This window comes from Gallus gallus, chromosome 33, assembly GCF_016699485.2.
Source record: "Gallus gallus isolate bGalGal1 chromosome 33, bGalGal1.mat.broiler.GRCg7b, whole genome shotgun sequence".
Classification (NCBI taxonomy): domain Eukaryota; kingdom Metazoa; phylum Chordata; class Aves; order Galliformes; family Phasianidae; genus Gallus; species Gallus gallus.
This window is the reverse complement of record NC_052564.1, coordinates 2294397-2313552: the sequence shown is the minus strand read 5'-3', so window position 1 is coordinate 2313552 and position 19156 is coordinate 2294397. Positions and strand designations below refer to the sequence as shown.

The 19156-nt window shown below is 48.6% G+C and overlaps 2 protein-coding genes across 2 annotated transcripts; one reads left to right on the top strand and one right to left on the bottom strand.

Moving 5' to 3' along the window:
• Nucleotides 1-978: 978 nt before the first annotated feature.
• LOC121107998 (olfactory receptor 14J1-like) lies at nucleotides 979-2259 on the top strand (the record flags this gene model as incomplete). The annotated part of the gene is made up of 3 exons (XM_040654651.1): nucleotides 979-1369; nucleotides 1775-1848; nucleotides 2185-2259. Coding segments are annotated over 3 exons (540 nt in total), but the record flags the coding sequence as incomplete, so codon positions are not given.
• A 1718-nt stretch (nucleotides 2260-3977) lies between these two features.
• On the bottom strand, nucleotides 3978-9982 carry LOC121107997 (olfactory receptor 14J1-like; the record flags this gene model as incomplete). The annotated part of the gene is made up of 2 exons (XM_040654650.1): nucleotides 3978-4106; nucleotides 9515-9982. Coding segments are annotated over 2 exons (597 nt in total), but the record flags the coding sequence as incomplete, so codon positions are not given.
• Nucleotides 9983-19156: the final 9174 nt, after the last annotated feature.

The window sequence follows — 19156 nt, the reverse complement described above, 5'->3', positions numbered from 1 at the left end:
CTGGAGGGATCACTAACTCTGGGACATCCCATTGGATATCTGGCTGAAGGTGCTCCATGGTTCTTTACTATGTAGAAAGAGCTGCTCCAGCTGAGGGCTTCAGTGCTGCAGCGACAGAGCACAGCCCTGAGGGCTGCGTGTCCCAGGACGGCTGCAGGCTGTGCAGCCGGGGGTGCAGCCGGGTGCCCAGGGCTGTGGTGCAGAGCAGGGTCCCTGCTGTGCCCCAGGGGCTGTGTGCCGGGGCAGGGACTCTGCCGCCTGCCAGGCTCAGCACTCAGCCTGCCCGGCAGGGGAGTTCTGCTGCCACAGCTGATGCCTGGCGCAGGGGGATTGCAGATACGCTGCACACCAGAATGTGTCTAAATGCGCTTTGCAAGTAGGGATTTTCCTTTTGCAGTTCTTAGGGAAGGGGAAAGAGTTGGAGGCAGAAATCTGAAAGGGGCTGTCAAGTTTGATCACAGCTCTGAGACTCCTGAGCTGTTGTTTTCTCGTTTATTTGAATGTGAACAGTCACACAGAATGTTTTTTCTGCCTCCGCTTTCTAGAAAGGTAGAAGCAGTTGAAATTATCGTCATTCTCTGCAAACATTAATAATGCACTTATTATGAAAACAGGCAGATGTCTGAAAGACAAATCTAAGTACACAGAGGCGGGGTGAGTGCTCTGAGTGCAGACTGGGTAAAGATACGAGACATGAAACAGCTCCTAAGAGGAGAATATCCATGAGGCTGTGATATGATTAGGAAATGAGAGGAAAATAAGAGCTCTTCAAGCTTCAACTCTTAAGGGAAGGTGAAGCTCAAGAAAATAAACGGAAGTTATGGACTTAAATGAACGTTTTTCAAAGTGAAGGAAAAATTTTTATAGTATGACTAGAGGAGTTTCTCTGAGAATGGTCTTGACTCATCATTATCTTCTGCACTCTGAACAGGACTCCATGCCCAGGAACCACAGATGCCCAACAGCAGCTCCATCAGCGAGTTCCTCCTCCTGGCGTTGGCAGACACGCGGCAGCTGCAGCTCCTGCACTTCTGGCTCTTGCTGGGCATCTACCTGGCTGCCCTCCTGGGCAACGGCCTCATCAGCACAGCCGTAGCCTGCGACCACCGCCTGCACACCCCCATGTACTTCTTCCTCCTCAACCTCGCCCTCCTCGACCTGGGCTGCATCTCCACCACTCTCCCCAAAGCCATGGCCAATGCCCTCTGGCACACCAGGCACATCTCCTACGCAGGATGTGCTGCACAGGTCCTTCTCTTTGTCTTCTTCTTCTCAGCAGAATATTATCTTCTCACAGTCATGTCCTATGACCGCTACATTGCCATCTGCAAGCCCCTGCACTACGCGACCCTTATCGACAGCAGAGCTTGTGCCACCATGGCAGCAGCTGCCTGGGGCACTGGTGTCCTTAATTCCCTGCTGCACACTGCCAATACATTTTCACTGCCTCTGTGCCAAGACAATGCTGTGGATCAGTTCTTCTGTGAAATTGCCCAGATCCTCAAGCTCTCCTGCTCAGATGCCTACCTCAGAGAAATTTGGGTTCTTGGGGTCAGTGCTTGTCTAGCATCTGGGTGTTTTGCTTTCATTCTCTTCTCCTATGTGCAGATCTTCAGGGCCGTGCTGAGGATGCCCTCTGAGCAGGGACGGCACAAAGCCTTCTCCACGTGCCTCCCTCACCTGGCCGTGGTCTCCCTGTTTCTCAGCACTGCCATTTTTGCCAATCTGAGGCCCCTCTCTCTTTCCTCCCAATCCCTGGATCTGGCAATGGCAGTTCTGTACTCGGTGGTGCCTCCAACCCTGAACCCCCTCATCTACAGCATGAGGAACCAGGAGCTCAAGGATGCAGTGAGGAAGGTGATATCATGGACTCATTTCAGTAGGGATAAACTTCTCATCTGTCTCTGCAAATGATTCACGGTCTTCTCCATCATGGGTTTATTTGATGTTCCTTTCTGTTTATACTATTTATTTATTTTCATTAATAATTTCATTTTTATTTGCTGTTCATATATATGTTTGTGTGTGTAATAATCATTAGTGGTAATCATGTTCCTATACATGTGTTTGGATTCCTTCCACTTCTACTGAGGCATCACCCTGCTCTGTTTCTTCTGGAGCCCATATGAACTCTGGGTCAGTGCTGACTCCCACAGACACTGTGTTCCATCTCTGTCTCTGCAGGCAAATGAGATGGCAGCAGGCACTGTGGAGCTGATATGGGCTGGATTAGTGGAAGGTATCAGTGTATTAGCCTGAGGACCAATATATTACTTCAACAAAAGGAATCAGTGTGTGCTCATCCTAAAACTTCCCAGTTTAGTTTCACTTGGTGTGTGAACAGACCTGTCTTTATCAATGACCCTGTTTCACAGAAGCACTGAAATCACAACGGACTGCTTCTTTCTTTGCCTCCACCAGGTGCAAGGACTTGTTCTCGGGCTTGGTATAAAATGTTTGGACTTAGAGTGCATCAAGATAAAAAGTTGCTGATTGTGGCAAAACAAGGAATGGAAATTTGCTAAAGTGGGGGAAAAGAGCTAAAAGTTGAGCCAGGTGGCACTGTGATGAAGAGGAAGATGAAATAAAGGGGAGTAAGTAGGTGTTGTGAGAAGGAGGATGTGTGGTGTCAGGGGCTGTGCTGGGGGCACACCTCTGTACCACTGCACGCATGCTGCCCCACACAGTGCCTGCACAGAGCTGCCAGGGACTGCCTATGGGTTTGTGGGGTCGGGCTGTCCTGCAGCAGGGAAGGCACATGGAGACACCGTGCTGCAGGGCTGGGACCCCAGAAGCACCCTGGAACTCAGCGCCCAGCTGCGCTGCGCTCACCTTGCCTGGATCCCAGGTGCCCTCCATGCTGCTCTGTCACTGCCTCTCCTCAACAGGACGGGGAAGAAAGCGCACTTAAAGAATTCCTGGGTTGAGTCAAAAAGCACTTTATTCTTTCCATGCGTAAAACCCACTGACAGTAAATTCTGTGTGTTAATGGCTGCGCATCAAATGCAGGTTTCTCTGCACACTTTGAAACAGCTATTGAATTCAGCGTCTCTTTCACCTTAGTGTATTAATTGAAACTACACTTAACCCACAGCACATTTGACTAATATTTTGTATATTTTAATAGATTTCCAACACAGAAATCTGCTCACAGTCTATTAGGATTTCACATACTTCCTATTCCTTATTTATTTTATTCCTGTTTACTGCAATTGAAGAGATTTGCTATGTTTGCTTTTCATCTTTGTAGTCTCACATCCTGACCTATTTTCCTGATCATTATCGATAACTTCCTAAATTACCCCTGTGTACCAGTTAGTTATTTCTGTTCTTGCTGTCACATCCAGTCTATTGTGTCACTGCAGCTTGGGTAATGATTGACTTGAGAATGCTTTGGTCACTGCTGAACTCCAGACCATTTCGACAGGAGCTCTCTGGATACTGAAGTGAAGGTTGCTAAGTTACAGAAACACACTTATATACCAGGTGCCAGCTGTAAGCAAACAAGTAATCTAATAAACAATTTCTTTGTGTGTGCAGTAACAAGATGAATTTTGCTGTAAAACAACGTTGGTTCTGAGATTTACTGTGTTTTGTTTAGCTCAGTATTTTCAGGATCTAAATGGGAAATCAGCATTTTCCCAAAGCTTCATTAAATTTTGTGGTTCTTTATGGTCAGAATGATAATGTGAACACTTTGACAATACATCAGTTACACAGACCGGTACAAAAATCTACCTGGACTTATGACAGGCCTTTGGCATGGTCCCACATCACATCCTTATCTCTATGGAGAGATGTGTGAGATGGATTTGAAGGGTGGACTGCTCATTGGATAAGAAATTGGTTGGAAGGTCACAGCCAAAGGACTGTTACCAAATGCCATTTACCAAATGGCTGTCTGGGAAATGGGCTCCGCCAGGTGGAGGCCGATCACAAGTGGTGTCCCCAGATGTCAGCCTTGGGACCAGAGCTCTTCAACGCCTCTCAGTGGCATGGATGATGAGATAGAGCGCACCCTCAGCAACTCTGCTGATGTCACCAGGCTGCGTGGTACGGTTGGCACGACAGAATGAAGGGGTGCCATCCAGAGGGACCTGGACAGGCTTGGAAAGTGGGTCCAAAGAAACAGCATGAGGTTCAACAAGATCAAGTGCAAGGTTTTGCACTTGTGTTGGGACAATCTCAGGTATGAATACAGACTGCGGGAACTCCCACTTGTGAGCAGTCCTGTGGGGAAGGACTTAGAGGTCGTGGGAGATGGAAACCTTAACAGGAGTGCTTGCAGCCTGTGAGGCCAACCGTACCCTGGGCTGCATCAACAGAGAGGTGGCCATCAGAGTGAGGGAGGGCATTGTCCTTCTCTAGTTAGCTTGCACTTGTGCATGGCATTGCTCTGACCCATGTGAACATCCTTGCACATGGTCTTGTTGATCTTCATGATGTTCTCATAGACTTACCTCTGTAGCTTGACACGGTCCCTTTGGGTGGCATCCCTTATCGTTACTGTGTTGTCCACATCACAGAAATTGGTGTCACCCATAAACTTGCTGAAGGTGTACTCAACAGAGCTGTCCAAGTCAGTGACAAAGAGGTTGAATAGCACTGGTTGCACTTGCAGACTCCTTAAAAAATACCATTGTCTCCACACAGCCACTGAGCTGTTGACCACAACTCTGGCTGTGACCATCCATCCAATTCCGCATACACTGAGTGGTCCATCCGTCAATTCATACAGGTCTCATACAGGGCAGTATCAAATGTCTTCCACCACTCCAGGTACACCGAAAGTGCCATCATCTCACAATCTACCCTCCAGGCAGTGTACCAACCCATCAGCTTCTCTTGGCCTGCCAGCACACCACACAGATGAAATCTCACCATGACCTTTCAGGTCCCATGCCTGATGCTGACCTTTCAGGCAGACATGTCCAAGTTATGCGCCCATCATGTGCTAATGTCCAGGGGACATGAAAACCCATACGCAAGGGCTCCTCCTGTATGCAGGAAATCAGATTCTCAGGCAGAAGGGATCTCTCAATCCACCTGCCCAGCAGGTGCCTTCTGCTGACTTACCAGAGACAGGGGAATGACCATGAGCTGCATTCCTAAAGGCACAGAGCTCAGCCCTGAATTCGAGGCTGTCGTATTGACTACTACAGAAAGAATGTCTTCCAAGGCGCTTTGCCAGCCTTGTTCCTGCTGCAGGTCTGTCACCTCCAGAGAGAGAAGTAATCTCTCAAACACCATCTAGGCACATGCTTGCTACACGGTGCTGAGTTCTGCTTGCACAAGTGACCTCACCTCAACATATCTATCCCCTCCTTATAGCCCATTGCTCAGCACTAGGGCAGCTCCGGGGGGCGCTGCTGGCTGCCGCTTCCTGCTCCGCTCCGAGGAGCTGCGCACTGTGCGCTGAGGCCACGTGGGCAGTGATTGGAGCGTGGTGGCAAAGCGGCCGGGGCTGGGGCCTGGGACTCGGGACTGCGGACTTCCCTCACCATACAGAAGTTTTCTTCTTCCAGGGTCCCGTTTCAGGACTGGCAGAGAGGTGATCTTTTTGGTTAGACGGGAAGGAGCCTGGACCAGGCGCTCTCAAGGAACACTGATGAGCGCCAAACTGAGGGACAGAACTGACCTGCAGAAGTCAAACTCCTTAACTGCAGAGTAGTTATAACACAGCTATGTTTAATCAGCGCTGCACACACACTGGATGCAGAAGGAATATTGGCACCTAACCTGCATACCATAGGGCAAGAATGACACATACTTAAAGAGCAAGCTGTGAACATATGCATTAGATGTCCAAGAAAAGGCTAGTTTATTACAATGAGTCCCCAGAATGATTGACATTCCACCCCCCCCCCCCCCCCCTCCCTAAATACGTGTCTCTCGATGGTCTTTCCAATGAAGGTCATCATGTTATTTTCATGGGCTTGGGTCAGGATGGAGGACTCTTGGCTGGCTCTGGTTGGTCATCTCATTGGCCACAACTTCATTCACCAATGTGCTGCTTCTTTTTTAATTTGTGTTTTTACTCTCCGAGCCTGCATCCTTGCATTCCAAAGATAGGATAGCTGATGATGTGATTTGGAAAAAATGGGAGGCGCGCTGTCTTCACTAACTGTCTAGGTCTGCAGAAAAGCATCTGTTATCAGCTGCGAGAACCTGGCTTAGCGAGCTCAAGTAAACCTGAAGTAAAGGGTGAGTAAATGCTGTAGAAACGTGTGAGTAAAACCAGAGAAAAGTGTGAATAAACTGAGAATAAAGTGTGAGTACACCTGGTGTAGTGTATGACTAAATCCAGAGTGAAGTGCGTGTTGACCCGAAGTAAAGTGTGAGTAAAACCCAGAGTAAGGTGTGAGTACGCCCTTAGAAGAGTATGAGTAAAGCCTGGTAAAGTGTGCATAAACCCAAAGCAAGGTGAGAGTAAACTCAGACTATAGTGTGAGCAAAACCCAGAGAAACGTATGAGTACACCCGGTGTAGAGTATGACTATATGTGGTAAAGTGTTTGTAAAACAGGAGTAAACTGTGGGGACACTTGCTGTTTAGTATGGGAAGACATGGATTTATGTGATCAAACCTGGACTGAAGTGTGTGTATACCCGGACAAAAGTGTGGTGCAGTGTGAGCAAACCCTGAGTAAGGAGAGAGCAAACCTGGAGTAAAGTGTAAGTAAAACATTGCTACAGTGTGAGAAAAACCCAGAGTGAAGTGCGAGTAAATAATGAGAGAAAATTGTGAGAAAGCTTGAAGTAAAGAGAGATAAAACCTGGAGTAAACGGTGAGTAAAAGTCAGAGAAAAGCGTGAATAATACCAATGCAACATGTGAGTAAAATCAAAGTAAAGTGTGAGTACTACCAGGAGAAAAGTAAGAGTAAACACAGAGTAATCTGTGACAAAACCCACAGTAATCTCTGAGTAAACCTAAACAAAAGTGTGAGTAAACTAAAAGTAAAGTGTTAGTAAAAGGGGAGTAAAGTGTTAATAAACATGGAGTAAATTGTGTGCAAAATACAGAGTAAAGTGTGAATACGCCCGAAGTAGAGTAGTGACTGAACCAAAGAAAAAGTGTGTGAAAACCCAGAATAAAGTGTTAGTAAAACCAGGAGAAACATAAGAGTAAACCTAGAGTAATGTGTGAGTAAAACATGAGTAAATTGTGAGTAAAACCCGGAGAAAAGTTGAGTAAAGTGTGGGCACACACAGAGTAAATTGTGAGTAAAAATGGAGTCAAGTGTGAGTGAACCTGGAGTCAAGTGTGAGTAAAAACCTGAGTAAGCTTTAGGAACACACGGAGTAAAATGGGAGTGCACCCAGAGAAAAGTAAGAGAAAACCCAGAGTAAAGAGTGAGGAAACCAAAAATAATGTTTGAGTAATATCCAAAATAAAGTTTGGGTAAACCTGGAGTAAAGTGTGAGTAAAGCTGGAGTAGAAAGAGAGTAAAAGATTAAGTAGAAAGTGAGTAGACCTTGAGTAAAGTGTAAGTAAACACTCCACAAAGTATAAGTAAACAAGAAGTAAAGTGTGTGTAAACGCGGAGTCGACTGTGAGTAAACATAAGGTAAAGTGTGAGTAAACCTTGTACAATGTGTGAGTAAACCTTCAGTGAAGCGTGAGTAAAACCCAGAGTAAGGTGTGAGTACAGCTGGACTAGAATATGAATACACTCAGCGCAGAGTGTGAGTAAAGTCAGAGTAAAGCAGGCATAAAGTGTGAGTAAACCCAGAATAAAGTGTGAGTAAAACCTGAAAGAAGTTGTGAGTACACCTGGAACAGAGTGTGCGTACACCCCGTGAGCAGTGTGTGTAATACCTGGAAAAAGCTAAGAAGAAAGCTTGAGTAGTGCATGAATGAACCCAAAGTTTGAGTTAAACACTGAATAAAGAGTGAGAAAAATGCGGAGAAAAATGTGACTAATCACGGAAGTGTGAGTAAACCTGAAGTGTGAGTAATTCTGGAGTAAAGTGCGAGTAAAACATGAAGCAAGGTGAGAGTACACCTGGAGTACGGAGTGAGTAAAACCAAGAGAAAAGTAAGAGTGAACATGGAGTAAAATATAAATAAACTTGAATCAAAGTCTGAGTAAACCTGGAATAAAGTGTGAGTACATCCTGAAGTAAGGTGTGAATAAACCCGGGGTAAAGTGTCATGAAGTAAAGGGTGAGTAAAACCATGTGAGAGGTAGATGGTGTTTTTGCAGTGGAAATTCCCAGTCACAAAGAAAGAGGCTGAACATAGTACAGTTGAGACTGCGGCGTTCCGACCTGAGTAGAATTGGCACAGGCAACACTGGGCCAGGTAATTACATAGGGCAGGGGAGAGTCCAGTAGAGGACAGAACTAGTGGGCAGATTGTTGATAATATTGTCGTCCTAGTGCCATAAAAAGTACAGAACACACCTAAAAACAAAGGGTTGGTAACAGACACTGTATGGAAATGTCAGGTAGCAACAGCGTAGGAAGGTTTTGAGCCTGAGACGCTCAACCAATGAGTGCCAGGAGAGGCTTCACCTGCATCAGACCCAGGGTATACAATGGGATGGATTTCTCTGACTAGTTGTGCAATTTCTCCCTTGTCAGTTGGGGCTGTGCGCCCATTACTGCACTAATGAATAAACTGCTCTTCACAGAGATCTTGGCCTGATTAGAAACTGTTGACCTTGAGCGTGTTTCTCACATAGATGTACAGGTGTGCCATCCAGGGCTGAGAGTGAGTTGGCCATAAACAAGACAAGTTTGCAGTCAGAACCTCTTATAGCACAATCAGAATGTTTTGAACAGAGCAAGGCCATCTCATTTTTCACAGGATTCTCCTCCCCCAAGTCTCCCGTCCTCAGTCTGTTGACATGGCAATGCTCTTCCAAGCCTTTGAGACAATTCCAGGCACACCTCAGGTAAAGTGTTTCTCCTTGGTCTGCTACGTAACGCAGGACCTGAGGGCTGACACAACTGCAAGGAGAAAGGAGCACAGCGTGGTGCTGCAAAGAGAGCAGCACTGAAAAGACCCCGTCCTGCTGCTGCCCATGGCCGTGGCTCCAGGGAAGCAGCAGAAACACAACTGAAAGGCAGCAGAGTGTCCCCACCAGGCAGTGACAGACACCCCTCAGGGACATTGCTGCTCCGTGTGACATTTGTTTCTTAGATCCTGAGCCTCTTCCGATGATCCAGATAGGTTGGGAGGGAAAACAAATGATCCTCTGTTGATTTCTTTATCTATTCATATAACCTGGTACAAGTAGAATAGGTTCATCACACAGAACTAAAGAGTAAAAATAAAGACTGATGATGAGTATTATTTAATTGGAATTGAAGTACATATGTATGACAAACAAACATGATGAAAAAAATGAAAACATCACATAAAACAGTCAGGCTTAGGAAACTAAGTTTTTGTAGTCTTGAGAGAGTGATGAACATCTTTTTGATGGAGAAACTGTGTATATTGGAATTTTTCCTGAGGGCACCCTTGAGCTCCTGGTTCCTCATGCAGTAGATGAGGGGGTTCACTGCTGGAGGCACTACTGAGTACAGAACAGCAACCAGCAGGTCCAGGGATGGGGAGGAGATGGAGGGGGGCTTCAGGTAGGCAAACATGCCAGTGCTGAGAAACAGGGAGACCACGGCCAGGTGAGGAAGGCACGTGGAGAAGGCTTTGTGCAGTCCTTGCTCAGAGGGTATCCTCAGCACGGCCCTGAAGATCTGCACATAGGAGAAAAGAATGAAAGCAAAGCACCCAAGGACAAATGAAAAACTAAAAGCAATAATCCCAGCTTCACTGAGGTAATCAGATTCTGAGCAAGAGAGCTTGAGGATCTGGGAGATTTCACAAAAGAACTGGTCCACAGCATTGCCTTGGCAGAGAGGAATAGAAAAAGTATTGGCAGTGTGCAGCAGGGAATAGAGAAGCCCAGTGCCCCAGGCAGCTGCTGCCATGGTGGCACAAGCTCTGCTGCCCAGCAGGGTCCCGTAGTGCAGGGGCTTGCAGATGGCAACGTAGCGGTCATAGGACATGATGGTGAGAATGCAATACTCTGCTGAAAACAAGAAGACAAATAGAAAGGTTTGGGCAATACATCCTGCATAGGAGATGTGCCTGGTGTGCCAGAGGGCATTGGCCATGGCTTTGGGGAGAGTGGTGGAGATGCAGCCCAGGTCGAGGAGGGCGAGGTTGAGGAGGAAGAAGTACATGGGGGTGTGCAGGCGGTGGTCGCAGGCTACGGCTGTGCTGATGAGGCCGTTGCCCAGGAGGGCAGCCAGGTAGATGCCCAGCAAGAGCCAGAAGTGCAGGAGCTGCAGCTGCCGCGTGTCTGCCAACGCCAGGAGGAGGAACTCGCTGATGGAGCTGCTGTTGGGCATCTGTACTTCTGGGGATGTGGTTCTGTGCACAGAGGAGAAGACAAGGGGACATTAGAAAAGACTTCATAGGAGACAGTCCTGTTCTGAGCCTTTGGGATCATGGAATGAAGTTTTCTGCACTTGGACCCTTGCTTTGACTGATTCAGATTCTGCCCACTGGATCTTTGGGAATATTCCCTTTTTATCACAGCAGAGGAGGAAGATGGAATTCACCTCATCCTCATTTTCCATCCTTCAGAGTTGGGTCCGTAGTATCAGAATCACAGAGCTCATGCTGCCATGCTGGGCAAAGGAGAGAGAGCTGCTCATGAGAGCAGCACTGAACCAAACCTGTACGCATTCTGTCATTTTGGTAGGGGAGAGCCTGACTTCAAAGCGATTTGCAAAATCTCTGTTTTTTCAGATCCTGTATGAGTGATAGGATGAAAAAGCTTTGTTGTATGCGGTCTTCCACTGACTAAAGTAAACTTCACACCTTGCTCTCTAGAAGATGAGAGGAAATAATTAATTCTATTTTTTGAATTGGATTCCCAACAAAATAAATAGTGAAATGGTAAAAAATCTTCAGGTTTGCTTTCCTGCTGTAAGCATAAGTCAGTGATCAGAGGTAACACCTCCACACTGTCACTTAGAGAAGAGTCAAGCTGCTCTGTCTGTCAGGCTTGTTCCTACCTGCCCCGTGCTGCCCCTTGCTCAGCTGGAGGATGGCTGCACACTCAGGTTGCTCCGGAGAAGAGCCCGGGCTGTGCAGAAGGCCAATGTCCAACTGCTCTCTCTCAGCCCAGCTCTGGGGAAAGGATGAAAGGGACATGGTGAGGCTTCTGATTCACAGGGCTGGAGCAAAGGCTCTCAGATTGGAGGAGGAGCACAGAGGATCTGAGCCCATCTTGGGGCTTATAGCAGCTTTCCAGGGCACCCCCACAGTGGTAGCCTCGAGCTGATGTCTCCTAGGGAGATCAAGCTCATTCCGCAGTCTGAAAGAACTGCACTGCACAGAGCTTGTGAAGGGCAATGCAGATGTGGGCAACGTGGTCTCAAGAAAACTCCCCTAGGACAGTATCAGTTGCTGAAGTGGAGCTTAACATCCCCCATCTGCACTGCTGTTGCCAGAAGCCCTGCATGAAGCCTCCTCCTTTCCCAGCTGCCCACACACATCCTAGGCAGCACAGGCACAGGGCTGTAAGTCTCAGCCTCTTGGATCTCAGAGCAAAAGGAGACCGTATTAGGAGAGATGCACCTCTACTGTGTGGAGCTGTGGTTGCAGTGAAGCAGTTCATGGCCTGGCCCCAGGGCCTTGGAGGCAGAGGCTCTGCTGGGTGGGGGGACAGGATGGGGCACTTGTTCACAAGAAGGCATCTGCACTGGAGAGACAGATGGGAAGCAGATCATACCCACCCAGCAAAGCTATTCTGTCACGAGTTCCCTGTCCGTCTCTGTCCCTGTATCTGCAGCCTGGAGCTGTCCCTTGCAGTAGCTGCTTCCTACATCTCCTTGTCATCTCCCACAGTCACCATCACAGCCACATGCACTCAGCTGTGCCCAGCAGACCCCTCCTGGCATCAGGGCAGTGTTCAGGAGCATCTTGCTCTCTGTCGTTAGCATATAACAGAACAAACACACCCTGATGTGGCCAACAAAAGGGATTCTGGTGCTGTCCATAGGAAAACCAGAGGGAATGGGGAATTTGCAATGTTCCTGGCAGGCCTGATTATCTCCCAGTGCTGTGATCCAGGAGTATCTGTGATTAACTGGAAATAATTTTTACTTTCATTTAGGAGGAAAATAAAAGCACACTCTGTGAGGACCTTTCCTGAAAGATGGCAACACTGAAAGTCTCCATAGAAGTGCCTTGGGATACAGTTTGGCCCCTGCCCCAGGCTGCAGCTGTGGCAGCAGAAGGCCCCTGCCCTGCCCTGCCGGGGGGCTCCTTCCCCCCACACATCTCCCCGCAGCGCCCTGGGCAGCTCCCCGGGCAGGCTGAGTGCTGAGCCTGGCAGGCGGCAGAGTCCCTGCCCCGGCACACAGCCCCTGGGGCACAGCAGGGACCCTGCTCTGCACCACAGCCCTGGGCACCCGGCTGCACCCAAACTGCACAGCCTGCAGCCGTCCTGGGACACGCAGCCCTCAGGGCTGTGCTCTGACAGTGAAGCACTGAAGCCCTCCGCTGGAGCTGGTCTTTCTCCACAGTAAAGAAACATGGAACACCTTCAGCCAGATATCTAATGGGATGTCCCAGAGTTAGTGATCCCTCCAGGAAAAGCAGAGCAATTGCCTGGAGCAAAAGACTCACCTTGTCAAGGATAGTGAGAAATGCACCTCCAGTGAGCTCTCAGCCTGCTATTGTGCCACACGACCTGTAACCTCTCTTCCTTCTCCCCTCCCCATCTCCGGATGGTCATGGCCCCTGCCCTGCTGTGTGGTGCTCAGGAGCTGCACCTGGGCACAGCTGTCTCTCTGCAGCACTGCCCACTTATATCAGCTCCCTGTGTCTCAGGAGCCCAGCACAGCTCAGCAGCACAGGAGGTGATTTCCTTCTCTCCCTGCAGATATCCATGGCCCTCCTGAGCTGACAGCTCCTGCAAGGCAGCTCGGTCATCACTGCAGAACGTACTTCCAAGGCAGCTCAATTAATCAACATGTCCACTGGATTCCAGAAGCACGTTTGTTTTCCTACCAAAAGAAGTTTGATCATGAGGGAAGCAAATGCCGAATCTGGAAACCTCTGCTCATGTATATAGACTCACTTAATAGAAATGTCACACAGACAAGGACACGGAGGGGATGACTTCCCCTGTTCTGAGCAGTGATAGAGCTGAGGCAGTGCAGGCATAACATTACAGAATCATAGAAAGGCTTAGCTTGGAGGGGACTTTAAATAGCACCTAGTTCCTAGGCCCCAGCCACGGGCAGGGTTCCCAACCACCAGATCAGGATGCCCAGGATCCCATCCATCCTGACCTTGAATGCCTCCAAGGATGGCGCACACAAAACATATTTGGGCAACCTGCTCCACTTCCTTTGAGTACAAAATGTCTTCCTAAAGCTGAACTAAATCTCCCCTCTGTACTTTAAAGCCATTTCCATTTGTCTTATTACTGTCACACCATCTCATCCTAGCCCTAGTGTTCGGCATCTCATCCGCTGATGGAAAACCTGGGACTGAAATGGGATCAGTTCCCCAGAGGTCCATGGGAGCCGGGAGTCCTCTTAGTTGAGTTCAGATGTGTACAGTGAGGTGTCTGTGTGTGAGCCCCTCATCTGAATGCTTGGTCCTTATTCAACAGGGACTGCATTGCTCACACAAAGACGCTCAGTGATGCCCAAAGTGTCTGGGGTGATCCTAGTTGTGTGCTGGTGCTTGTAAAGTGTAGTGGAAAATCTCTGAGATAGACACCTCCTTCCTGAGCATCAGCTGAGGGCCAGAAGGGAGGTATTCTTGGCCATCCTAAATGCCACCACAGCCCTGTGCTTAGGGCACCCAGTGTGCCTTTTGCACCTGTCCCCATGTTGTATTGTTCCGCTGACCAAATGGATGAGCTCACAACAGAAGAGTCAGATCTTCCTCTCTGCTCCATCTGCGGCATACTCTGGAGTTCAAGGCATTACAAAGCTATGGCACGTCTACGTTCTTTCACTGATGACACCTTATTTTGAAGATACCAAAATGGGAGGTGCTGTTGCCTCCACTGAGGGTGGAGAGGACTTGCAGAGAGATGTGGACAAGTTAGAGAACAGGGCATGCAGCAACCACATTAAGAATAACAAGAACAAGGGACTGATTCCACACCTGGGGAGGGTCAACCCTGGACATACACACTGACTGGGGATGGGACACTGTCTTGCTATCAGGGATGTGGGGGTCCTGGTTGTGCAAAGGTCATTGTCCTGCTCTGCACTGCCGCAGCCTCACCTAGAGCACTGGGTGCACTGCTGGACATCACAGAACATAAAGGACATAAAACTATGGGAGTGTGTCCAAAGCAGAGCACTGGACGAGGACCCCAAGGAAAGGAGTTACAGCACCAAGATTGCAGGAGTTCAAGAAGCATTCAGACAACACTCTCGATGATATGGTCTGCTATTTGAGTAGTTGTGTGGAGCCAGAAGTTGGACTTGATAATCCTTGTGTGTCCTTTCCAGCACAGGATATTCTAGGATTCTATGATAGTGGGTACAAGCATGATGATGTTGGAGTCACTGTGCTGTGGCAGTGGATAGGAGCTTACTGACACCTGAGTCGTTGTGGTGTCTCGGTGGTGTAGTGAGCAGTGATGTCAGAATTACTGAGTTGTGGCAGTGGTCAGGATTACAGTGGTGTCAGAGTCACAGCGCTGTGAATTAAGGGGAGAAAATCTCAGTGAGTTCAGCACCACTGCATTATATCACAGCTGATACGAGCGCAGTGGTGTTGCAGTCAGTCAGGAGCTCTGCATGTGGGTGAGCATCAGACATGGCATCGCCAGAACCAAATGCTCCCAGTGAGGAAATGGAGCGTCCAGCTAGGCCTCAGAGATCTGAAGTTCCAAGTTTTATTGTCACTGGCTATTTGTTCAGACTGGGCCCTTCTCACATCCCACAGCCTGGGATGAGATACACTGCCCACATGGGACTTGGGCCTCATGGCATCCTTGTGCCCCATGCAGAGCCTGGGAGATGCTGTCCCCTTGTCTTTCATTTGACTCACACCAACGCCCATCTCACTGCCCCAGGAAGGGTCCTGAGCCAGCATGAGGGACAGGATCTCCCTGCCAAGGGTCTGGGGATCAGGGCTTGGCCTTTCTGCTTCATAACACAAAGGAGGCTTTTCTTAGCATCACAGCCACCATCCCAGAGCCTTTGCCTGCCTGTCAGCATGGCTGCCAATTATCTGCTCTAACAAGTCCCTGGGGAAGATTTCTTGTTAGTAGCCCTCAGTGGGGCCCATTAATACTCCAAGAAACTTCTCTGTTCCTTCTGACTTGGTCTTCTTGAGCACTTCATGCCATCTTCTCTCTGCCCTGGAGGTTGATGGACTGAGCAGCGAAGGCCACCTGAGGCCCATTGAAACCTAAGGAGCCCTCATGTGCCTTGTGCCTTCCTGTCCTCTTCTTCAGGTGTTCAGAACATGTACAGCTAACTGGAGAGGTATCTGGAGAAAGCTTAAAGAGCAAGAGTCAGATGGGCATTTAAGAAGTCTCTATATTTATTTATTTATTTATTTATTTATGGTTGTGTTTAAACAAGAAGTTAAAGCAGCACTTGGCAGTTGATACTGATCCAGGATGTCCCCTAATGAGCTTTGCTCTGTCACTTTGTGGAGAAACATCCTCCTCAACTTCCCCACTCCATTTCTACTCCCATTGGCCCCATGGGACTTGCATCACTTTCCCCCACATCACTCTTCTCCTCTGGAGTCACCTGCTCACTGTTAAACCTCCTTTGCACCAACTCCCACTGGCTTTCCTCAGACAACCAGCTGCACGTGGGCAATGAAAGAGTTCTCTTTTTTTTTTTGCCAACAAACAGAAGGAAATGTGATGCAATTGAATGAACAGTAAAACACAGTGATCAGCTGCATGCCTTGTCCAAGCTGCATCTACTGAGCTTTGTCTTTCACCCAGAATATCTGTACAAGAAATGAGTTAGACAGAGATAGGAAGGGATAGATATAATCACAGTGAATGAGTTGACAAGAGAGTCCGTCAGACTTTGGAGAGATGGAGCAGGTTCCCGTAATGTTCCTGAAGGTCACAGATCAGCCAGATAGTTGGGAGGTATCTGAGTGAACAAAGAACAAGGGATGGGGAAGTCTGGAACGGGGTGGGAAGAGCATGTGTCCAGATGGCCTGCTGAAAACATGCCCTTCAGCATGGTCACGTATTAAGGAGAGCTGGAGACCTCTGGAGGATGAGAGACATGAAATACGCAGCAGGGTAGAGCAGCAGTTGCGTTGTCCTGCAAACACATTTCTGGAAAAGACTTTCATTTTTCAAGGAAAAAAAAAAAAAAAGTAGACACAAAATCCCATCAAAGACCACTGCTTTCAGTTTAAAAAAGAAAGCGGACATCTGAGAATATCAGAATTTGAGTAGTGTGTTAACACATTTACATTGATTTCTATCTTTTTCTTCAATTCTGTGTTTCAATTTTGTTGACATAAACATCTTCCAGACTTACAGCTTCAAAAAGAAAACCTCTGTTTGTCTCTCCTCACATGGAAGTGCTCCAAACCAAATAAGGTTGTGTGAACTTTTCAAAATCCACTCCCGTTTGCTGACATCTTTCTTCTCCTGGAGGCACCACTCTGGATAATGCCTTCCCTCCACGTTCCAGACATGGTCTTCTTCATATAAAAAAGGAGGAGAGTGACTCTTTACATCATTTCTGAATAGTAGGTAAAGCATGAATGGTAATAAGCTAAAAGAGAGATTTACATTTGATCTTGGGAAGGCATTCCTTACATTTTGTAGATCATGATGTGAGGTGCAGGACGGGTGTGGAACAGGTAGCCCAGAGAAGTTGTGGCTGCCCCATCCCTGGAGACGTTCAAGATGTCACGGGCCCCAGGCATCCAGATCTACTGTGTGACAGCCCTGCCCACAGCAAGGGAGTTGGAATTAGATGCTCTTTAAGGTCCTTCCAACCCAACTCATTCAAGGATTCTGCGATTCCTGTCACTTTCTTCCAAGTTGAAATCCCTTTTTTAAGGTATTCCCTGATCACCTCCTCTTTTACTCAGGACACATGTGCATTGAACCGACATTTCCCACCTGTCTCTGGCACCTAGGATTCCAAGAAGCCCAGGCCAACTAATTAACAGCAAGGGCAGGAAGGAAAGGAGTATCAGAGTCTTTTCCATGTCCTGTCTCACCAGGTTCCCTGCCCCATTCTACTCTGGGCCCACATTCTCCCTAGTCTTCCTTTTGTAGCTTACATATTTCTACAAGCCCTTCTCGTCTGTGATATGCCTGGGCACATTCAATTGCAGTTGATCTCTAACTTTCCTAAGCTCATCTCAGCAGGTACAGTGGACGAAGTCTCTGCATTGCTGCCAGGTGACCTCTTCTAGTCCGCTCCCTGTATGTTTGGGCTTGACCAGGTCTACCGTTCCCATCTGTCTGTGGAGAACATCTTCCACATGCTCTTACTGATCAGGAAGCCAGGAATGGAGACTGTTGGTCTCCTCTGTTGGCCATTTCCATTCACTCTGACCTGGCTGCTCTGCCATCCCCAGGCAGAATTCAGTGCACAGAGGGCAGTCGCCCTTCCTTGTCTCCTCACACATCCATCGTAAAGACTCTGTATCCCCCTTGTGCTGCAGTTCTGTTGTGGAAGCCATTAAACCCTGTCCCCGTGGTCCAAACAAGACCTCAGGCCTGCAACTGTACAAACATTTCTAGCTCTGCATGTGCTGCTGTTCTAATAGTGTAAGAACACATAAGAAAACAACCTAATTGGAAAGCGTCATTGAACTTAGACTGACTGGCAGGATAGCCCATCTTTGCTTTTTGTGTTCAGATGGTGGCATAAAGGCATTAGTTCCATTGTGGGGCTCAAGGTTGTCCAAGAAGCACAGGCACTCGTAGGGCATGGCCTTCCTGATGGCCCTGTGCTGCATTTGCAGCTGCATGGGCTACTGCCATGCACAGGGGAAGTCCACCCCTCCCTGTCCTTCTCCATGTGCCTTTTTTGTGACAGCAAACACTCTCTGGTAGGACTAACCATATGTCTGGAATTGGTCACTGTACGCTGGATATTTGGTGGTTAATTCAGCAGATATCAAAGCATAGACATGATGCTGTTGTCTTTCAGGAGCTGTCGGCCATGGAGACCCAGGGACATCTCAGGGGAGATGAGACGAGAGGATGAAAATGACATACTCTGCTGCTGATCTGGGCTGGGCTCCTGGGATACAGGGAACACCTACAAGTGGGCAGCGCTGCAGAGAGACAGCTGTGCCCAGGAGCAGCTCTTCTGCACAGAACAGCAGGGCTGGGGGAATGTTCTGCAGATGACATGAAGATAGAAGAGAAAGGACAGAGAGATTACAGGATGTATGGGGTGTGAACAGCCTATGAGCTCACTGCAGGAGGACTGCTCACAGCTCTTGGCAAGGTAAGTCTTGCTGCAGGCAATGCAGCTGCTTTTAATGGGCAATCACAAAATTTGAGACAACCCATAGGAGATCAGCCAGAAGACATACCATTTTTGCTAATCATGGAGAAGGAACTGCTCCAGCTGAGGGCTTCTGTGCTGCAGTGACAGAGCACAGCCCTGACAGCTGCGTGCCCCAGGACAGCTGCAGGCTGTGCAGCCGGGGGTGCAGCCGGGTGCCCAGGGCTGTGGTGCAGAGCAGGGTCCCTGCTGTGCCCCAGGGGCTGTGTGCCGGGGCAGGGACTCTGCCGCCTGCCAGGCTCAGCACTCAGCCTGCCCGGGGAGCTGCCCAGGGCGCTGCGGGGAGACGTGTGGGGGGAAGGAGCCCCCCGGCAGGGCAGGGCAGGGGCCTTCTGCTGCCACAGCTGCTGCCTGGGGCAGGGGGATCACAGCTTAAGTGCACCATAGGGTGATTCCAAAGGTGTTTGCTCCTCTTTGCAAGAGGAGAGACAGGGCAGGGATTTTTCTTTTATACCCTAAGGGAAGGGAAAAGGATTGGAGGCAGAAATCTGAAGGGAGCCAGAAATTATAAACACGTCTGAGAACCCTGAATTGTACCTTTCTCTGTCTGCTGTTATATGAACAATCTCCTCATGTGCTTTCAGCCTCTCCTCCCCCAAATGACAGCACCAGCTGAAATTATTGTCATTCTCTGCCGTC